The sequence below is a fragment of the Ambystoma mexicanum genome, chromosome 3q (genome assembly GCF_040938575.1).
Source record: "Ambystoma mexicanum isolate Mex_15411 chromosome 3q, UKY_AmexF1_1, whole genome shotgun sequence".
NCBI lineage: Eukaryota > Metazoa > Chordata > Amphibia > Caudata > Ambystomatidae > Ambystoma > Ambystoma mexicanum.
In genome coordinates this window covers 384,653,306-384,673,810 of record NC_090926.1, presented here as the reverse complement: position 1 = coordinate 384,673,810, position 20,505 = coordinate 384,653,306, and the positions used below count along the sequence as shown (strand labels likewise).

The following is a 20,505-nucleotide window of genomic DNA, read 5'->3' as shown; positions in this document are numbered from 1 at the left end:
CAGGTGCATATTTCAATCCAAAAGTTTTCTGCAGTAGAAAAAGCGCTTTTCTCCTTGGCGTGGTCAGTCATGGCAATTTTCCATTAACCGCTTTTCACGTCAAATGTGCTGAGGAATTTCGCTGAACCCAGCTTATCCACTAGTTCATCTGTCCTTAGCAAATGATAGGCAACTGTTTTGGTAACTGAATTCAAGGCCCTATAGTCCATGCAGAACCGTAGTTCTTTGATACATGCTTTTGGCACTAACACAACTGGGCTAGCCCATGGACTTGTGGAGTGTTCCATGACTCCAGGGTCAAGCATCTTGTTGACCTCTTCCTTAATGTGATTCCTCACATGATCTGACATGCTGTAGCCCCTGCTTTTCACAGGGACACGATCACCAGTGTCAATGTCATGCTGACCCCAAGGGATCCAGCCTGGTGTAAGTGAAAACCGAGGGGCAAGTTGACTTAACAGAGATCGTCTTGTTGCTGCAGTGTCTAATTAGATGAGTTTGACTCCTTCTATAGACTCCTCCTGAAGGGCGTCCCCTTAGAAATGAGAGGCTCACTCTCCTCCTCAGAAAAAGCAAAGCTCCCATTTCTGGTCTGGAGACTTAAGCCTTCAGTCGGTTGGTGTGAAGGACCCTAGCGGCCTCCTTGGGGTTTCCCAACTCTATCAAATTAACCTCTCCAAGCTTGGCTTCAATCTTGAAGGTTCCTGTCCACTTGGCCTGTAAAACCTCTTGTCTTACTAGCACCATAATAAGAACTTGTTGGTCTGAAGTAAACTCTACCATGTTAGCTTTCTGGTTGTGCTATTGCTTGACTAGGGCTTGGCCAGCCTTCTAGTTCTCAGACGCCTCTGTCGTCATGTGTGCCATCCTCTGCCTGAGGCCTAGCACATAGTCAATAATTTGTACTGGCTTTAAGGTTGTAAGCCTCTTAAATCCTTTATGCCGAGCCAAAGCGCCTCTTACTGGATGACTGTAGAGGAGCTCAAAGGGGCAAAAGCCCACTTGAGCTTGAGGGACCTTTTGTAGGCAAATTGAAGACATGTCAGTAGAACGTCCCATTTTTAACTAAGGGTTTCCTCTAAAGTACCAATCATGCTCTATATGGTTCTGTACCAACCCATTAGTTTGAGGATGGTAGGATGTTGAATTTGTTGGTGACCCCACAGGTTTTCCACATGGCTCGTTTGTAGTTGGGCATACAGTTTTACCCCCTGTCGGATACAACCTCCTTAGGAAATCCTACTCCAGTAAAAATACCAAGTAGGGCCTTAGCAACTGCCTGAGCAGTAACAGTTCTCATTGGTATGGCCTCGGGGTATCTGGCATGGTCTGCTACAAGCAAGATAAACCGGTAGCCTGAGGAAGTTGGAGGGTCTAAGGGACCAATGATGTCAATCCCCACCCTCTCAAAAACAATTCCCACAGCTGGGAGAGGCACGAAGTGTGCCACATTCTTAGTTGTACTCTTGCCAGACAATTGGCAAGTGTGGCAGCTTCTGCAATGCTTTTATACTTCTGTACCCATCGTGGGCCAGTAGAAATACAGTGAGGGCCAGAGGGACCTCATGGGCTAATTGCAGCAATTCGGATCTCCTCTCCTGGGGCACCATCAGTCTCCTGGAATAGATTCCATAGGTTCCCAGGCTCTTGGCTTTCACTCTGGGAAGCTACCTGCTGGCGCAAACCTTCGAGAGGGATCTTCTCTGTCCTCAAGGGTCCACCTTCTGCAAGCAAAGTCTGCAGCTCAGGATGGTCTCTAGAATACAGATCCTCTAGACAGGGTTGATTATCCTCCACTTCTGACTCATCAGTAGATGTTTCTCACCAACTCGGCCCCAGCTGGTGGTGGGGTCACTGAGGTGGTCTGGAGTTTATCTTTCACAGTTTCTCTTTTTGGAGAAAAGTTTGGGCATGAGGCCCTTCTTTTCTTTAGAAACTCAGAATTTCTCTTTGGCCTCAGCGGGGAGGTCTCTCAAGGTTGCCTGTGTCTTTTCTGATAAGCTCTCCTCTTTTCTTAGGAGGCTTTGGTGTGCTAGAGACTACACCCAGGGCCTTTAAGTCATTTCTGAACAGTACCCTACCAGGCACTTCAGACTGAACGCTGGCAGCGATGCTATTGATTTTATTTTTTGGATTTATAGAGTGCATTACAGCCCAAAGGCATCGAGGTGCTATGAAGGACGTAAGCAGGCTTGATTCAGGGTTACAGGAATGCGGCCCAACAGAAGTTACTTGATACATTATGCTTAGTTACATTTACATGGAAACAGTCAGGGTTCGACGACAAGCTGCCACCCAACAGGAAAATACTAGGTTCAAGCCGGTAGGTAGCAGTATCATGCAGCACAAGGATTGTACATGAGGACTGTCAAACAAAAAGCCTGATTTTGATAGCTTTCCTAAAGGCTGTATGACAGTCAGTCAATCTTATCTGAGGGGGGAGGAAGTTCCAGAAAGTGGCAGCCATGTTTGGAAAGCTAGTGCCACCCGCCTGTACTTTGCGTGTGAAGGGTACAGTGATTCTGTTGGAGTAGGCAGCACTGGAGGGTCTGGATGGAGTGTGGGGGACAATTATTTCTTCTTAGTCATATCGCACTCAATGGTAGCTGGCAAAATGGGGCACTTTTGGAATGGACCTCCTGCTAACTTTGTAAGCATTTTGATGGCCTTAGCAACCTCCTCACGCTGAAAAACTCATCCACCAGTTATGCTGGCCCCAGTGTCTCTAATGGCAGGCGTCTCCTGATCATTGATGAGCATACTGTCTTTATAATACTCTTTAGAATTATCTGGAACAGAATTATAGACCTCTGTTTTGTTCCCAAGGATACTAAAACTCTGGCCTGAACACCAAAGTGTTCTGCAGCTGGAGTGTAATAGCTTGCACCTGTCATAGGAACTTCCCCATCATCGGTCAAGGCTAATTAGACGGATGGGATCCCTGAAGGTTTACGCTTACATCTGGATCTCCTTTCACATGGTCACCAGATACACACACACCACACATTTCACCAGTCTTTTGGAATTGGGGATTTCTGGTAGCCACTCTGGTTTGAGTCCAGAGGATTCACTAGCCCTATGAGGTTTACGGGGAATTTACCCTTGTGATTTTTTTTTTTTAGGCCTCTTCTGGTGGGGGATTTGTGGAATGATCTTTCCAATCCTTCTTATGCTTCTTCCCCCTCCTCTTTCTAGTGAGGAGACCCAGAATCCTTGAGTGGCCCTGTTGGCTACCCACAAGTCAGCAGCTAGTGCAAACCTCTTGGGTTTCAGTTCTTTAGAGTCAGCAAGGTGCTGTTTCAGCTCTGGGGAACAGCCATAAAAATGCTTTTTAGCATGACAAGGCATCTCATTTTATCATAAGTGCTCACCTTGTAGCCCTTAATCCACCCATCCGTTTTTCAGGCTCTCGCACACCCAAGTGGCCCATAACACTCCATCTTTCTTCTTATGGTCTCTAAGACTTTTTCATATATTGGGAAGGGGCCTTCCCACATCTCATTATGAGAGCAGTCTTAACCAACTGGTAATCTTTATCAGCACCATTCAACTCAATCTCTGCATCACAGCCATTCTGGGGGAGCCTTGGGATAACCCATGGAACAAGCTCGCCCTCACATATTCCTTGCACTTAACATGTACATTCAAAAGTACCCAACCAATCCAGAATATCAGTCTTAACATCATACACCAAATACTTGGAGATGAGGCTTTCTGAACCTGGACGCATCTGGCAATGAGGACTCAAACAGAAGGGGATTCAAGTGATCTTTTCGTTTCATGCTACAGCTTTTTCTGAGTTGCTGTTCCTTAATTCCTTTCCTGCATGTCTCATTGTAACTCCAGTTTTCTAAAATCTAGATGCATTTTAATTTTTTCAATTTCCGAAACATGTTTTGGGGGTCATGTTAGGTGTAGGCATGAGTGAGGCTAAGAGTTGGAGGTGGATCAACAGGCATAATCTTCCTCGCTTCCTGGAAGATGAGGACTAAGTGTTACACTTTGCCTTAAATCTTCACACATGTCAGTTCCTGGAGTAGGGGTTACAGGCCTACTCATAACAATTTGGTGATCCAACAAGCTTTGGATCAATTCACTTTTCTTTCCTTTACAGCGGAGGCCTATATTTTTACACACACGTTTTAGTTTATCTACTGCAAGATTGATTAGAGCCTCTGCCTTACATTTTTCCATGTTAGTGATTTAGTAGTCACAGTATATGTAACCAGCCATGTGGATATTTTCTTTGCACACAGGTACAACCAAGAGTCGATGTAATCCTACATGACTCCATCCCACCGGCTGTAGCACCAGTGTTGGGAGTTTTACTAAAGTCCACCCTGAGGTAGACACTATAACACATCCCTTGGTATACTGGTCCCCAACCCTTAGTATAAGTCTGTATTAACCAAAGGATTGGTAGAATGGCAGAGCAGCCAGGCTTATCTTCGGGGGTGGGGGGGCGGGGGTGTGTGTATGTGAGCTGTAGGTAAGTACAATGAACCCAGTCAATACATCGGCCCAGAAACTCAAACACTGGAAGTTATGATAACATACATTTTTTTTTTTTTACATACGCAAGATGGGTAAATACTATTTTAGACTAACCAATGCACATAGGAAATATAAATACTTTTTTAGGGTGACTGCTTCAATAGTAGTTGCTCACTCTTACAATTGTTACAGAAAATAGCAGTAATGACAGTTCCAGTGTTTAAATAGTGGCATGCTCCCGCGATTGTTATTGTGAAAACAGTTTCATTCATTTACAAAGTCGCACACAGTCTGTAGGAAGGAAAAAGGGGCTCATTCAATACCATCAGCAGCGATTTACTTCTTAGCAACGCTTTTCAAGGCTTCTAATGCTTTAGCAGTCCAATCCCTAACTATTCAAGAGTTCATCAAAGTCAGTGTAGGATGGAGCAAAAGTCTTATGCAGCAGCAGAAAAGGCAAAGTTCCACTTTAGTTACTTTAAATAAAAAGCTTTGAGAATAACACTAAAAGCACCCGGCAAAGGACTCCCTAAAAGTGCACACGCTGTTAAGCCTGGGAAAGCGGTATGGGTGGACACCTAAACATCTGGTATCGCACTCCAGTCACACTGAAGCGACTATTCGGCTTGAGGTAAATTCTACCTTCAGTCCCACAGTACCTTAGGGTAGTTGAAGAAAATGCAGCTGGATTCTTTCTTGTGCAGCAGTGACGGACCAGGTCTCCGGATTTCTTCGTCAGGTGACAAAAGGAAGGTCTCCCAAGTTGGTCTGCGATTATGGCACCTTTTTATCAGCTCCAACAATGAACGGTTACCGCCCAGTAGATTTTTTTTTTCGATTCTGCAGTACTGCACTCTGGTGAGGGGACTTGGATGAGTTGGATTGTGCCTGTGGAGGTCCAACTGGAGCTCACCAAAGTTCTGGTAGAATTCCTTAAATCAAAGACGTTGCACTTCAGATGGGTCGGAGGTCCCCTGGTATTGGCAGTTTGCAGCCATAGAAGGTCAACACCTTGGGGTTTGGGGGGGGGGGGAGGTCGATCTGCAGTTCCTCTGAGGGGTGGTTGGTCCCAATGGCCGAAGGGAAGGAAAGGAGTCATCCTCTTTGGAGCTTCTGTCGATAAGAACACGGTCAGGACAGCAGTGGTCACTTCACGGTTACTGGAAGGGCCTGCAGGCGTCTCTGGTAGTCTTGAGCTTCGGGTCTTCTGTTTGAGTGGTCGACTTGCCTTCTGCCTCACAAACCTCACCTCTTATTTAGTTTTCCCATTCACTCCTCTGTAAACTCTCCCTGCAGTTTACAGAAAGGGGTGTGTGATTGTCCAATCAGGACAGCCAGCCTCTCAGTGGGAACTGTTTCCATTCAGACACATCAGCAGACAGGGGTGTTTTCAAGCTCCTCCTATACTTCCTGTCCTCACAGACACTGGAGCCAAGGCGGGCTACACAAAGGTATCCCTCCGAGGGTATAACACATTCAGACCTCACCCTCCCAGATTGATAGAAGGGTTTACAAAGAACACTAGAAATTGCAAATAAAGGAAAGAAGCCACCTTGTTAGAACATAGGGGACCCTTTTGTGCATAACCAGGGCTGGGGATACAGCCTGCGGTGGAAAATTGCACAAGCGTTGGTAGAACATGTCCACTGCCACCAGCCGTAATTATAGGGTTGTCTCCGTAACAAAAAAGACACAGGAGCAGAGATACTGGGGCTACTAGGTATACCCTGAGAACTCCTCATAGTGGGGTGTGCTTATCTCGCACAAAGGTTTTGGGAGGGTTACAAAGAACCCCTCTTTCCCTAAGAACCTCAATAGTGCACAGAGGGTGCTGCGTGATGCAAAGGTGTAACACAGATGCCTTTAAGCGATATGGAGGAAAGCAAAACTCAGTCAAAATAGGTAAAACATAAAACAGTTCCCATGGTTGGAGCATGTACGACTGAATGAGGGGGGAAAAGGCTCCCCTCATTCAGGAGAACAAGGATAAAGGTTCTGAAGTCCAGCAAAAGTGCTGGTCGTCTCACTAGGAGAAGGGATTAAGCAAAGGCTGATGATTCTCCCTAACAGCCTCCAACTTGATGGTTGCCTAGTTTCTTTATCTTGGAAAGAGTTTCCGATTGATATACGAGCTGTTGTATTCCATCGTATTCATGTGATGGCACTGCCCCTAGCCTGACTTTAGAAGCGTCTGTTTGGAGAATAAACGACTTGTTGAAATTGGCCACTTTTAATGCAGGTTTGCTCCAAAGGATGGATTTTAGGGTCTCAATGCAGGTAGGATCTTCTGGGTGCCACTTAAATTTTTGAAGTTTTTTGTTTTTCAATTTGTCGGTTAGACTGGAGGTAATGGTGGAATAATTGGGTATACACCACCTGTAATAGCCCACTACGCAGAGGAAAGCTCTTGGATCCCTTTTTGTTTTTGGAATGGGGGTTTCCTGTACAGCCTTAACCCGATTGGGCTAGATGGCATTTTTTGTGGTGGAAACTGTTCTTTGATAAGGAATTGTATATTGGCAAACAAATCAAACAACCTTATCTATATTAGCAACTTACCCTTTGACATTGACCATAGATTCCCATTGAAATGGAGAAATTTTACTTTAAACATCCTATCCGATGCAGATGTTTCGATCAAACTCTTTTTAAACCCTGTTAGTGCCCGAAGTTATTTCAATACGATTGGATTTTAACCCGGAACAAATGTAACAATTATGCAGATTTTAACTCCATGCTATTTGGTCGCAAAAAGGCGGAATACTTAATTAAAAGCCCCTCAGCTCATTTCAGAAACCATTATTTGAGGTTTAGACTCAATCTGTGGCTTACAAAGTACATACTGAGCAGACGAGGCATTATCAATAAAAATGAAAATATATGCTGATTTTGTAAAACAAACTCAAAAAGAAACTCTGCAGCATCTGATGGTCGAATGTACATCTCCAGCTCAAAAACGTGATTTCTATTTTAAACGGCTGTTATGTCGGTTGCTGAAGCATGGCAAAACCTATTTTGCACATAGAACCGCTGTGAGGATAGCCACTACTCAATTTCTAGAATCGCTTGGATGAAATAAGTATGAAAATAGAAATGAGTTACAGAATGGTGGAATTTCAATTTAGTCACTCATACATTATTACAAGTAGCAGACAGAACAGTTAGGAAGGAGGACCACATATATCATTGTATAATATCTTTTTATTTTATTTATTTGTGCGTGTCCCAAAGGAACTTTACAAAAGAAGTCTGCGTTTACGTTCCAGATGACTTAGCGGGGCGGGACCCTGGTTATGTTAGCAATTTCATTGTATGCTCCAGAATTTTTACTGTTGCTAATAGCCAGGTTGTTCGGTCTCCTCCTATTGGTCTACGCCACCATTTTTCTTCGTCCCACCCGCATTCCGCTCGTAGATGGTTGAGGTACGTGTATCTAAGTTGCTGATTTTTAGGACATGACATAAGAAGGTGACTAATTGATTCAATGTGGTTGTCACACAAGCGGCATTTGTTTGTTTTTGAAAGCCCTCTAATGGAACGGATTTCCTTTGTGTCCAGTAGGTTGAGCCTTATCCTTGGAGAGTTTCGAGCCACGCTGCTCGGGAATTTGTTTTAAGTATCTCATTGGGTCATTTAAATTACTGCACAGTTGAGGAAGTTGCTGCAGTAATTTATTTTTTGTGGTGGCCTTTTGTGTTTGGATCCTATCTAGATCTTTCAGTTTCTTGGTCACTCTTGTTGGATTTATGATGAGGTCATCTTCGGAACAGGGAAACCGACTCCAGTAAGGCCCTGTTGGCCAGTTTCCAAACTGATAGCATTTTCACTTTGTCTGCTTGTAATTCTTTGTTTAGCAGTCCATATGAGTTCTTTCCCTTCCTCAATAATGCATTTTCGATATATAGATGTAAAGCATCAATGTTTACTGTTGCCATAAGTGATAAGAGGCTGAGTTCACTGTTATATTGTATAATATCTTTAAGTTGTATTTAACGCTGAGCAAATATTTTTACTAGACACTTTTGTAATATTTATTTATGAAACGTTACTGTTCAATTAAATCTTTTGTGGTTGCATAGGCCATCAATGCAAATGCGAAATGCCGTAAATGTGTTAATGATTTTTTTTTAAAGTTTACAAGTTGTTTTGTTTCATTAGTTGTGATTTTAAACATGAATTTGTATAATGTGATACATACTTTGCTGAATTTGTCAAACTATTCATATATTTTAATTCTGTGTATAATAAAAATTGAAAGGTTGAATCCTTCAACCAAAACACTTATTTTCTTTTTTATTTTTTTTTTAAAAAAAGTCTTTGGAAAGTAGCAGGGGCACCATGAAGTTCAAATGGTAGAACTTTGAAGTGAAATAGTCTGGCCGTGGTGGAAAAGGCGGTTTTACTCCCTGTCCTCTGGGTTTATTCTGACCCGCCAATAGCCCTTGGTTAGATCAATAGTGGAGATGTATGCAGCGCATTCCATCAATAAAGTTGTTGATCCTAGGCATGGGATAATTATCGAGCTGGGACACCGCATTCTATTTCCGAAATCTATACAAAACGTCCATGATTGAGCGGGCTTTGCCACCAGGACTATTGGCGAGGACCAGGGACTTTGGAAAGGTTCTATTATATCAGAGGCCAGCATCATCTCCAATTCTTGTCGAACTATACTCCTTCATCCCGTCACCTTTCCTCCATCCTTGTGGGTGTCCCCTAACATGGGAACTGTTCTGGAACCTTTGGCAGCAAAAAATTGAGTTTCCCCTTTAAGTTTAGTATGGCATTCGATGCACGCCACAAAGTTTCTTCCGATGTGCAGGAGCGGATCCTGGATCTGCCCTTTGAGGGTGTGGACCTTTTTTAATTTGTCCGCTCCAATCTGTTTCACGCGCTCGAATACGTTTCATGCATGTAAATCTGTTCCATTTACTCCGATCCGTTCCATGTATTCTAAGTTGTTTTATGCACTCCATCCACATTTCACCCGTACCATCTTCATACTTTCCATCCATATATTCGATCAATTCTATTCACATATATCGCTCGTTCTAACCATATACGACACCCGTTCCATCTACATATTTCACCCGTTCCGTCAACTCTACGCATTCAGCTGTTCTACGCACTCCTCCGCACTACATGCATTCCGCTCTACGCAACTTGTCCGCTCTCCGCACCCCTTTTCTTATGCACTCGCACGCTCTACACATTCACCTGCTCTACGCGTTCTCCCGCTCTCTGCACCCCTTTTCTTATGCACTCGCACGCTCTACACATTCACCTGCTCTACGCATTCGCCCGCTCTCCGCACCCCTTTTTTTATGCACTCGCACGCTCTCCTCACTCATCCGCTCCCCGCATTCACTCGCTCTCCACACCCCTCTTTTCTTATGCACTCGCACGCTCTCCGCACTCATCCACTCCCCGCTCTCGTCGGTTCCCCACGCTCCATCCATTCTAACTATTTCATCCACACCATTCACTTCGTTCATTCATCATGCATTACATCCATTTCATTGGTTTAAATCTCGTTACTGTTTTCGTACGATTTATTCTCATTATCCACATCACTGCTTTGATCTACTTTACTCGTTCAATTCTGTTTGTCCTTTTAGTTTATATAAGCGGTTATTAGCTGTTGATTTCTCGCATCAGGTAGTTTGTTGGATTGGTGTCATTGAGATGCTGTTAGTCTGTTTGGGTTAGTTTGCGTACGGGTTGGTTTTAGGGGAAGAGCCAGGTTTTCAGTAGTTTGCAGAAAGACATTAGATCCTCAGTTAGGCGGATGTGGGGTGGGAGTGAGTTCCACAGCGTGGGGGCCAAGACTGAGAATGATGATCCGCCTAACCTGACTGAGTTTGTCTTGGGTATGACTAGGAGGCCCGCTGAGCTTGATCTTGGAGTGCGTGGAGGGTGATAGGGTTTTAGCTTGTCTTGAAGATATTGAGGTCCGGTTTTATGCAATGCTCGATGAGAGATGCATAAGGTTTTGAAGGTCACCCTTCGGGCCACTGGAAGCCAGTGCAGCGTTTTAAGGGCTGGGGAGATGTGGTCTCTTGGGCCGAGCGCAAGTAGCAGTTTGGCTGCGGCATTTTGTGCCCTTTGGAGTTTATTCAGTTGGTAAGCGTGGACTCTGAGGTAGAGGGGTTTTGCGTAGTCCAGTCTTGATATAACGATTGATTGGACCGCGGAGAGTCTGTTGGGGAAGGAGAGATAGGGAAATATGCACCTAAGGGTTTCAAGGTTGTAGTGGCAGGACTTTGAGACGTTGTTGACTTGGCATAAGAGTGTTAGGTCAGAGTCAAGGGTGCATTCAAGGTTTTTCACTGAGTTAGATGGGGTTGGGGTGAGTTGCCCATGGCGGATGGCCAGGGTAGTGGGTGCGGAAGAAGTTCGGAGTTGCCACATACCATGATTTCTGTTTTGGAGGTGTTTAAAAAGAGGTGGCTTTGGGTCATCCAGAGCTCTGTCAAGGAGGCAGCAGGCCAGATCAGGTCGGTAGTTGGGTTTTAAGTTCAGGAGTTTTAGAATTAGTCGAGTGTCGTCAGCGTAGTTGTAACGCAGGATGTTGTGTGAACGAATAATTGGTGGGAGGGTGATCAAGAAGAGATTGAACAGGAGGGCAGATAGGCATGCTCCTTGTGGGACTCCCGTCTCGACTGGTCTGGCTTGGGAGCAATAGGTGGAGAGTATCGTTATTTGGTACCTATCTTTGAGGAATGAAGCTATCCATTTAAGAGCAGTTCCACGAATTCCTAGGAAGTGAAGGCGGTCAAGGAGGATTGATTGTGTCAAAGACGGCAGATGGGTCAAGAAGGATTAATGCGACGCATCCCGCAGAGTCTGCCGTTATTTTAAGGTCATCCCAGATTGAGGTAAGGGTGGTTTCAGTTCTGTGCCAGGCTCTGAAACCTGATTGTGCGTGGTATAGGAGATTGTTGGCTTCAACAAAGGCATTTAGTTGGGACTAGTCGGTTCGGTCAGTGAGTTTGGCAAGGAACCTGGTGTTTGAGGTGGGGCAGTAGTTTTTGGGCTCAAGAGGGTCGAGGGGAGGTTTTTTTTTTAGAGGTTTGACATGAAACGTTTTGAATGCGTCGGGAAAGATACCTGAGGAAAGGGAGTCTTTTATAATGGATCTTGCGTGTTATCCTGCGCAGGTCGAAGCGAACATTTCTTTGAGGATTGTGGCCGCGCAAGGGTCTAGCAGAGAGCCAGATGGTTTGCGGGCAGATAGAAGTTTGAGAAATTGGTCTGGTGATAATTGGACTAAAGGATTCGAATGTTGGTTGCGTAGTGGTTGCAGGCGGTGGGTTGGCCGGTATGGGGGGAGGGTTACCTGGTGGATGTAAGAGAGCCAGTTGTGTGGTTGTAACATTTGTTTTTTCAAGAGCCATTCCGTAAAAGTGGAGAGAGTGAGTCGCACAGTGATTGTGAGGGGGTCGGGACGCTCATAGTGCCTGCCGGTTTGGTGAATTCGGAGATGATTTTGTGAAGTTCTTTGCTGGTGTTTTTGCAGTTTAGGATTCGGGAGTTGTAGTGGGCTTTTTTTGCTTTCCGGATTTCGGCCTTGTATTGATGAAGATGTCGGGCCAAGGTGGCCCTGCTCTCCTGGGTTTTGTCTTTCTGCCATTTGCGTTCTAGGTATTTATATAGTTTTTAGTGGTCTTCAGGTGTGAACCATCTAGGGAACAGGCCACGGCAGGCTGATGGTTTGCAAGAGGGTGTGAGCTGCTTTAGTGAGGTGTTGAGCCATGAGTCAAAGGCGTCGGGGGGTTAGTTGTTTGAGTTGGCAGGTAGGAGGTGGAGACTGGAGGAGTGCATCGGCTAGCTCAGGAACGATTATTAGTTTTTTCCAGCATTTGCATGGCGTCGGAGGTTCAGATTGGAGTACTGGAAGGGGGTCGGGTGAGCGAATGGCGAAAGAGACCATGAAGTGATCGGACCAGATGATGGGAGTGGGGGGGTTTAGATGTATCTGGTTGTGGGAGCTAAAGATGGCATCAAGAGTGTCCTTTATATAGTGAGTTGGGCCATTTATGTGGGGTTGGAAGTTACTTGCGTCTAGACCGTCAAACCAGAGGGTGTCATAGGGTTGGTGGGGATGTCGAGCCATATGTTAAAGTCTCCAAGAAGGCTGAGGTTGGGATGGTTTAGTTGAAGGGTGGCAATAGTGTTGCAGGGGTTGTTTGAGAATTGTCTATCATAGCCAGGGGGTCTGTAGATTATTAGGAAGCTGTGTGAGAACGATGGGGAGAGGGATAGTTTAATGAGGAGAGATTCGCAGGAGGGAATGGAAGGTTGGTTGTCTATGATTGAGGCGTGGACGTGAGACTTGAAGACGAATGCTATTCCCCCACCTCTAGAGGGACTGTTCAGTGGGATGAGGGAGTAGTCTGGGGGAGGGGGGGGAACGGCTTCATTGGCGATTGGGGCAAAGTTGCCAGAGAACCAAGTTTCGGTGATGAAAACCAGGTCTGGTTTGTCGGAGGTGAGGAGGTCAAAGATGCAGTGTCTGTTTTTTGCTACAGATCGGACATTAAACAGGATGCAGTTCACTTGGGTAGGTGACGGAACTGGGGCGTGAGGGGGGAGAGAGTGGAAACTGGAGAGGGGTGGGGTGGTTGATGATGGGAAGAGTGGGCGAGCAGAAAAGTTGGCGGGTTTCGGGTGGGAGTCGGTGGATGCGTGTTAGGATGGTTGGGAGTGCGTGGGGCAGACTGGAGTGCGTGGGGCGGACTGGAGTGCATAGAATTGCGTGACTTGCATGGAATGGTTTGGAGTGTAGGGAACGTTTGAAAGAGCATATAACCTATCACATCACCACGCTTACACTCTTCTTTACACCACCACTCAACTAGAACACAGAGATACTATGACACCATTCGGTATAACTGTTCTCATACCAACATCTGCCGCACACTCCCCATCACTCGTAACACTGCTGGTTACACACCCCCCAGCCAGGCTTTCTCCTCAGGCCTAATGCAGCCACATTCTGTCTGGATTAATCCTGCCAGAACGAACACATACTCCTGATCGCTCAACCACCACACCTACCGCTAAGAAGCAGCTATCACTCTAGTACCGCACCAGCTGCACACACATCGAGTGCTGTCACGCACCTCTCTCTACTGATCTGAACTTCGGTTCCCAAGGGCGTTCAACCTACCAGCGCCTTCAGACCATACCAATGGTATATAAGGCGCTATATAAATGCAAAATAACATAACATGAAAACCTCCACTCAAACTAGCAAGTCCTTGGCTATCTTGACAAAACTAGGTCAGAAATCCTTTCCCCAATACCAGGGTAGGGCTGAGTTCAAGGCCTGTACTTTCTCTGGCTTCAAGGGGTTTAGAGACCGCGGTATACAGATGCCCGACAGGTCACCAAGCGACAATGGGAGGAAGCAGGAGAGGATGCTGGGTGTATTTTTTTCAGTTCCCCCCCCTCCTTTGCACCCGCCTGACACCAAGAATCGGTGACATCAAGGTCGGGGAACACAGCTCACCTGTGGGGGGCAGTTTGGCTCCAGTTACAGGACAAATGGAAGCGTCTCTTCAGCAACTTGTGGATCCTCTCGTTAGTCTCCATGGGCAGTCTTCCTCTTCCTATACTGCCTCCATCCTTGCTTCCTTTGTCAGATCATGTCCCCGGCTCTTTTACGGGAAGTCCTTTCTCTATTGGATTTGCAGGCTATAGAACTGGTTCCTCTTGTAGACAGTTTACTATGCCAAGATTTTTGTGGTACCCAAGAACAACCAGGCTGGCGTAAGGGTAGTCCTGGACCTGTAATTTCTAAATCAGTCTTTACCACTTTAAAATGATTACTCTCCCACACTTAACAGTCTGTGTATGCAGGGGACTGGGGATGTGTTCCGTGGTCCTCCAAGGATGCATTCCTGCATGTACCCATATATCAACCGTATCGGAAGTTTCTGTGGTTCCCGATTGCTGTACTATTTTCAGTACAAGGTGCTGCCCTTTGGCCTAAACTTGGCCCCTCCTGTCTCCACAAAGTTGATGAACGCAGTGGCGGGCATTCTCCGCTAAGAGGGCCATCATCTATATCCTTTGATGACTGGCTGATGGTGGGGTCACCCGAAGTGGTGGTGCATTTCTGCCAGAGACGGGCAGATACCCTTCATCAGCTGGGGTTTTCTCTCAACCGGAGGAAGTCATGGTTTTGCACATCTCAGGAACTGGCCTTCCTATGGTTGCGTTGGAACACTACCATTCAGTAGGAATTTCCTATTTCTGATAGGCTTTTGTCTCTCCGGAAGGCAGTGCAGCACTTTCTGGCCAACACAACCACCTTGGCATGGTTGTACCAGCACATTCTGGGCCTGATGGCCTCCTGCGTGCTCACTATACAGCATGCCTGCCTCAAGATGAGGTGCCTCTAGCTCCACCTGATGGCCAATTGGGAACAGGAGACGCAGACTGGCGGACAGGATCCCTATACCACTTCTGCCCTATCTTCACTGATGGATGGCAATGTTTCAGTGGGAACCCCATTCACCTGACCAGAGCCTACCCTGGTGGTGACGACATCTTTCGGGCTGGGGGCTACTCTTGAGGGCTATGTGATTAATGGAGCATGGTCCAGGACGGAAGCCCTCCTACATATCAATCTGCTTGAGCTCAGGGCAGTGGGCCTGACTTTCAAGGCCTTTTTGCCCCTCATCGGGGACAAGTCGGTTCTGGTCAGGACAGACTATTCTACTACGATGTTTTACCTGAACAAGCAGGGTGGCACCCATTTCCCCCCGTTCCTCTGCATGGAGGCAATTTCGATCTGTGAATGGGCCCTGATGGAGGGGATTTGGGTTTCGGCAGTCTACCTGTCGGGGGCACAGCAATGCAGAAGTGTATCAGCGGAGTCACTTGGGGTTCAACACCTAAAAGTGGGAGTTGCACAGCGACTCCTTGTTGCCCCAGTTCCAGTGTTGGGGGGCGGGGGGGGGTGCCTTGGAGGCCTGGATTTGTTTGCATCTCCCTTGAATACCAAGTGCCCCCATTTTGCCTCATGGGTATGGCGGGGTCAGGGGTTGTTGGGAGACACCTTCCAGAACTGTTGGCACGGCTACAGGTGTTATGCGTTACCACCCCTCTGCTCTAACGGACCCTCAGCAAGTTTCGGGTCTCTGTGGGCTGCAGCCTCATTCTGGTGGCCCCCCCACTGCCCTTCGAGACCCTGGTTTTCAGATCCCCAGCAGGGATTTCCCGACCAAGCTGGCCGGGGCAGTGGAACATCAGGACCCTGCCAAGCTGGCCTGGTTCCCGGTCAGCTGATCCTTCAGCATGCTCAATTGTCTGAGGACAAAAGGGACATCATTCAGCAGGCCAGGAGGCCCTTGACTCGGTTCCAGTATAAGGGAAAATAGACTAGGTTCTGCCATTGGGCTTGAGACAAGGGTCCGGACCCTGTCATCTGGATGATGTACTGGCCTTTTCAGCACACCTGGCTCACTCAGGAGTTGAGGTGGATACTTGATGCGTCTATTTGGTGCTTACAAGAATTACCCAGTGCATGCATTTTAGACAGACAACACAGTGGTTAAGGCCCACCTTAAGGAGTTTTCTATCCTTTTTCCTCCGGTGCATAGGCTGCATCCGGTCTGGGACCTCAATGTGGTTCTTGCAGCTTTGAAACAACCTTTTGAACCAATGGCCTCTGTGGACATCCGCTTGGTGACGTTAAATAACGTTTTTGTTGGTGGCCCTCCCCTCTGCGTGCAGGGTTAGTGAGCTGCAGGCATTGTCTTTGTGCAAGCCCTTCTTCACGTTTCATGACAAGGTCGTCTTGCATACTCGCCCAAACTTCTTGGCCCAAGGTGGTGGTGCCGTTCCATCGGAATCAAGAGATTTGCCTTCCGGTGTTCTTCCTGAACCCACAGTCTGAGGCAGAGGGGGCCCTACATTCCTTGGACATCAAAAAGGTTCTCAAGTTTAATCCCTCGGACGAAATCCTTCAGGATGTACGAGGCATTGTTCCTGACTTTTGGGGGTTCCTCCCGTGGCTCTCTGGCTTCCATCGCACGTTGGATGGTTCAGGCCATTTTGGAGGCCTACACGGCCATGGGCAAACCTGTTCCTGAGCGGATTCATGCCCATGCAGTAAAAGCTAAGGCCACTGCTGTCGCATTTTAGAGACATGCTGCTTGTGATATCAGCAAGGCAGCTACTTGGGCCACTCAGTCGGCCTTCTCTAGGCACCCGCTCCAGGCGTGATGCAGAGTTTGGTCAGGCCACAATGATGGAGGAAAGGGGACGGGATGTTTGAGTAATTAGTTACACAACGTAGTTACAAGAGTACATAGTCCCCTTTCCGCTGTACATCCCACCCACCTTCCTGAGCTATGACGAGGGCTAAAATGTGCTACGAGTAGCCATGTATCGAAGCATCCAATGTGGTCAAAGAGACTGAGGAGGCGCCGGAGGGCGGTGCCTCGGCGGGGCGTTGCCACACCCCTATACTAAATTTAAAGGGAAAGCTCAATCTTTTGCTGCCAAAGGTTCCAGTACCGTCCCCATGTTGGAAGCCCACAAGGATGATGGCAAGGGGACTACGGATTTAAGAGTACTCTAGTCACTACAGTGAGTAACTTACATTTTCCTTGCATGCCTCTGGTATCCTATATGGTTTAAATTGATGACTTTACCTGGGCGGGGGGGGGGGGGGGGAGTCGCTATGATGGAAAACTCCTTTGACTCTGCCAGGTTCACAGTTGAAGACATCCGGGAACTGGTCTAAAAGGTCTTGGATGTCTTTTTTCTGGGACTGGGAAGATCAGCAGGTGTTAGATTTGACAATCTATTTCTTCAGACAAGAGACTAGCCATTACCACGAAGTAGATTCAACCGGGTCTTCCATCCACTCCTTCAAAAGGTTGATCTGGTACATCTGTGTTTTGCCTGGTCTGTCTGGTTGGGAAATACAGTAATTAAAAGGGCCAGTCTGTTCTATGATCCCCCTACGGTCTGTCTCTACTGTACTTCATTTTTATAGCTCTGCGAACAGTCCCACAGGCATAGCAGCGCTGACAGACATAGACAACATACACCTAACCAGGCAAGTGCAGGGGGAAAAAACCAGACGGTAATCGGTTGAATAAAACTGTCTTATGTCCATGTTTAAATTTGGCTAGTCAAAGCATCTTCTGCTATGAAGTGGGAAGTAGCACAAGGAACTTCTAGTCGCTAGCGAAGGATCGGGTGATAGCTTTTCTATCATAATTAGCTTTTTGATGTTCTTTGTGTTTTACTCTTGAGACTTGACTATAGATCTTGCTACTGCCGAATGCTCATTGTGACGCTGGGCAGTATGAGACAATGGTAATATGGCTCTTTTTCCTCCCAGTTTTCTCTCAGCATGAGTAACCTTCTGAGTCCCTTCCGTAAAGAAGTTCAAAGGTGAAAAACCTAAGGAGGTTTGGGGTGCTTTCCGTAGGGCAAACGAGGCCCATGGGATCATTATATCAGTTTCTCCCATCAGCTTCAACCAATTTGTGCAGAACACTTTTTAAATGTTTTATTAAAGCGTTCTACTAGGCCTTCTGACGGAGGATGATAAACCGACGTTCTAAGGGTTTTATCTGAAGGATTTGTTTAACCTCCATTAATTTACTCCTACATTTTGTTCCTTGATAAATGAGGATCTTTGGGGAAACCTACCCAGGATAGGAATGGGATGAGGTGTTACTATCTGTTGCAAGATGTTTTTATGCATGGGAAAGGCCTTGGGATATCATGTGGCGTAATCATATATTCCCAGTATAAATTGGTACTTTTTTAGCATCCTCATGGCTGCTTCGGCCTAGTCTTTTCCATCTCTGGAGGTGCTGGACAGCTCCCTGGTCGCTGCTTGTTTATCACCTTCATGTGCTGCGGCTTCGCAGATTTCTCACTAGTGAGTACGCTATACCTTGTTTCTCGTAGGTGTGTGACCGAGTTGTTGCTTGTGCTTCTCCCTTCGTGGGGTGGGGGTTGACTGCTCCACGGCGAGGACACCTTCCTTCTCCTAGTATATGGGTCTCAATGTCTTCACAGAGCCCGGGCAATGACTCCCTTCCGCTTGCTGCCTTCTGACTGGTTTCGCAGTACCCTATTTTATGGGAAGACAATGGGAGGTATTGTCTCCGCCCTGCCGCCACCCCCTCCCCCCCCACTCCCGTCCCCCAAGCCCTTCTCACACTTTAACAATTCAGTTCACTTGCAATCTTCAGGGAGGAATACTTCCCTTCCTCTGGCTTGCTTTGCACTTCTAAAGTTCTTAATTCACATGAATTACCAATTTTACGGATGGAGGTCCAAGACCCATGTGTTCCTCCTGACTGGGTGTGGCAGTCCTGGTTCACTATCCTGGTAGGTACTGTAAATATGAAGATGACTTGGGTTACTCTTCGTAGAAGGATTCAGGTCCCAGGCCTGTGGGATGCTCTCCCCTTGGTGTTGCAGTTACTTTTCGCTAGGAGTCCTAGCTTGTACCCCATGGGCTTCCCTTAGGCCCCAGTATTGTAGCTCCATCGTCTTCCAGTGCCACCTGGCACTCCTTCCCAGAGACCTTTAGGGTCTCTACCAGGTCTGTCTTGGGGTTCTCTGCCCTCCCGCAACTGCTCATCTTTTGCTGACCCGAGCATCCCCACGTCTGTTGGCTCTCCCTCGTCTCAGTGTGTCTCAGTCACTCTTCCTTGTCCCAGTACTTCCTATATCGATGGCATGACAAACATATAGGAACAATTGGGAAAGTGTTGGTTGGGGGGGGTGTAGGAAGGTGTTAGGGTTGGGTGAGCTATGGGTATACCATGTGCTCCCCAGGTAGTCATGAATCCCATAGGGATCTTCCCTCCCCACGAGATCCATCCGCTGAGTAGTACCCCCCCACAGGGGGACCATCAGGTAGCAACCTCACCGCACCACCTGCCTCATGGGAAGGTGCTCCCCCCCCTAGGGGAGAAGTGACGGCATCCACAGATTTGTCACAGTACATTAAAAAGTCATTCTAATTGTAGCGTTGGAGCTATTAGCGGGGCCACATCAAGGTGAATGTGTTTTTCATTGTTTCATTAAGTTGTGTAAGGCCTAAATTAATTATAAAGAGTGCTCAGTGTATGCGCATAACTGAACCCTTCACTGCTCTCATGCCCTCCTAAGTCTAAGCCTTGCTGTTTGGTCACACTATCCAGATGGTTCGACTAGACAATAGTGTATAACATTGTTCAGCAAAATAAGATGGCCTCTCGGAATCTGTCCAAATGGCTGTGATCCTGAAAATCTATCCTTACTGCATTGATTCAAATTAGTCCCTGGCCCTTATTCTTCTCTGGCTATGCTCATTCTCCTTACTGTCTTGGTGCTTCTGCTCTAATCCTAACTGGTAGGCCATGTTTAATAATTTTTTTATGTATTCCTTTTAGACAAAATCTGCCAATAAAGCCACACCACCTGCAACGCCCATGGCTAAATCCGCATTGCCGAAAATACCTGTTGGCACTCCAGTTTCCTCCAAGGGAGTGCAGGAAAAAGCTTTCAAGCCCACCCCTAAACCCGAAGCTACTACTGCAGGCAAAGGGATGACGCCAGCAAAGGCCGCTGTGAGTGTAAAGCAGCAGCAGGGGGACAGTTCTGATAGTGACTCTTCGAGCAGTGAGGATGATGAAGAAACTCAGCTGGTGAGTGGATTGCTGCATTGTGCTCATGAGAAAGTGTTGTGATGTATGCAAGTGTGGAAAAACATCTGGAAAGTGTTCATATTTGCTTCTGCGGTATGGTTTTGCAAAAGAATTAAAGTGAATTGTTGCACCTGCCCTTGGCGTAAAATCAAATTGATTAGCATGGATAATTTGGCTGTTGTGTGTAAATATATATATTACCAGTACATTCATTGATATGGTATGATGTCTAACAAGTATGCCTTCACAAAACTTGACTTCATAGAACATATTATATTGTGAAGTAAAACTTCAAAAGAATACTGTGGTTATAGTAATTTTGCCAGCCACAAAC

At 46.7% G+C, this 20,505-nt stretch overlaps 1 protein-coding gene across 4 annotated transcripts in view; it reads left to right on the top strand.

Annotated features, from left to right (window-relative positions):
• TCOF1 (treacle ribosome biogenesis factor 1) overlaps positions 1 to 20,505 on the top strand; it is a 926,286-nt gene that overhangs the window by 363,380 nt on the left and 542,401 nt on the right. For all 4 annotated transcript variants that reach the window (XM_069654046.1, XM_069654045.1, XM_069654047.1 and 1 more), the window contains exon 9: positions 19,917 to 20,171. In XM_069654046.1, coding sequence (XP_069510147.1) covers positions 19,917 to 20,171 — 255 coding nt within the window. The remainder of the gene's footprint in view (positions 1 to 19,916; positions 20,172 to 20,505) is intronic.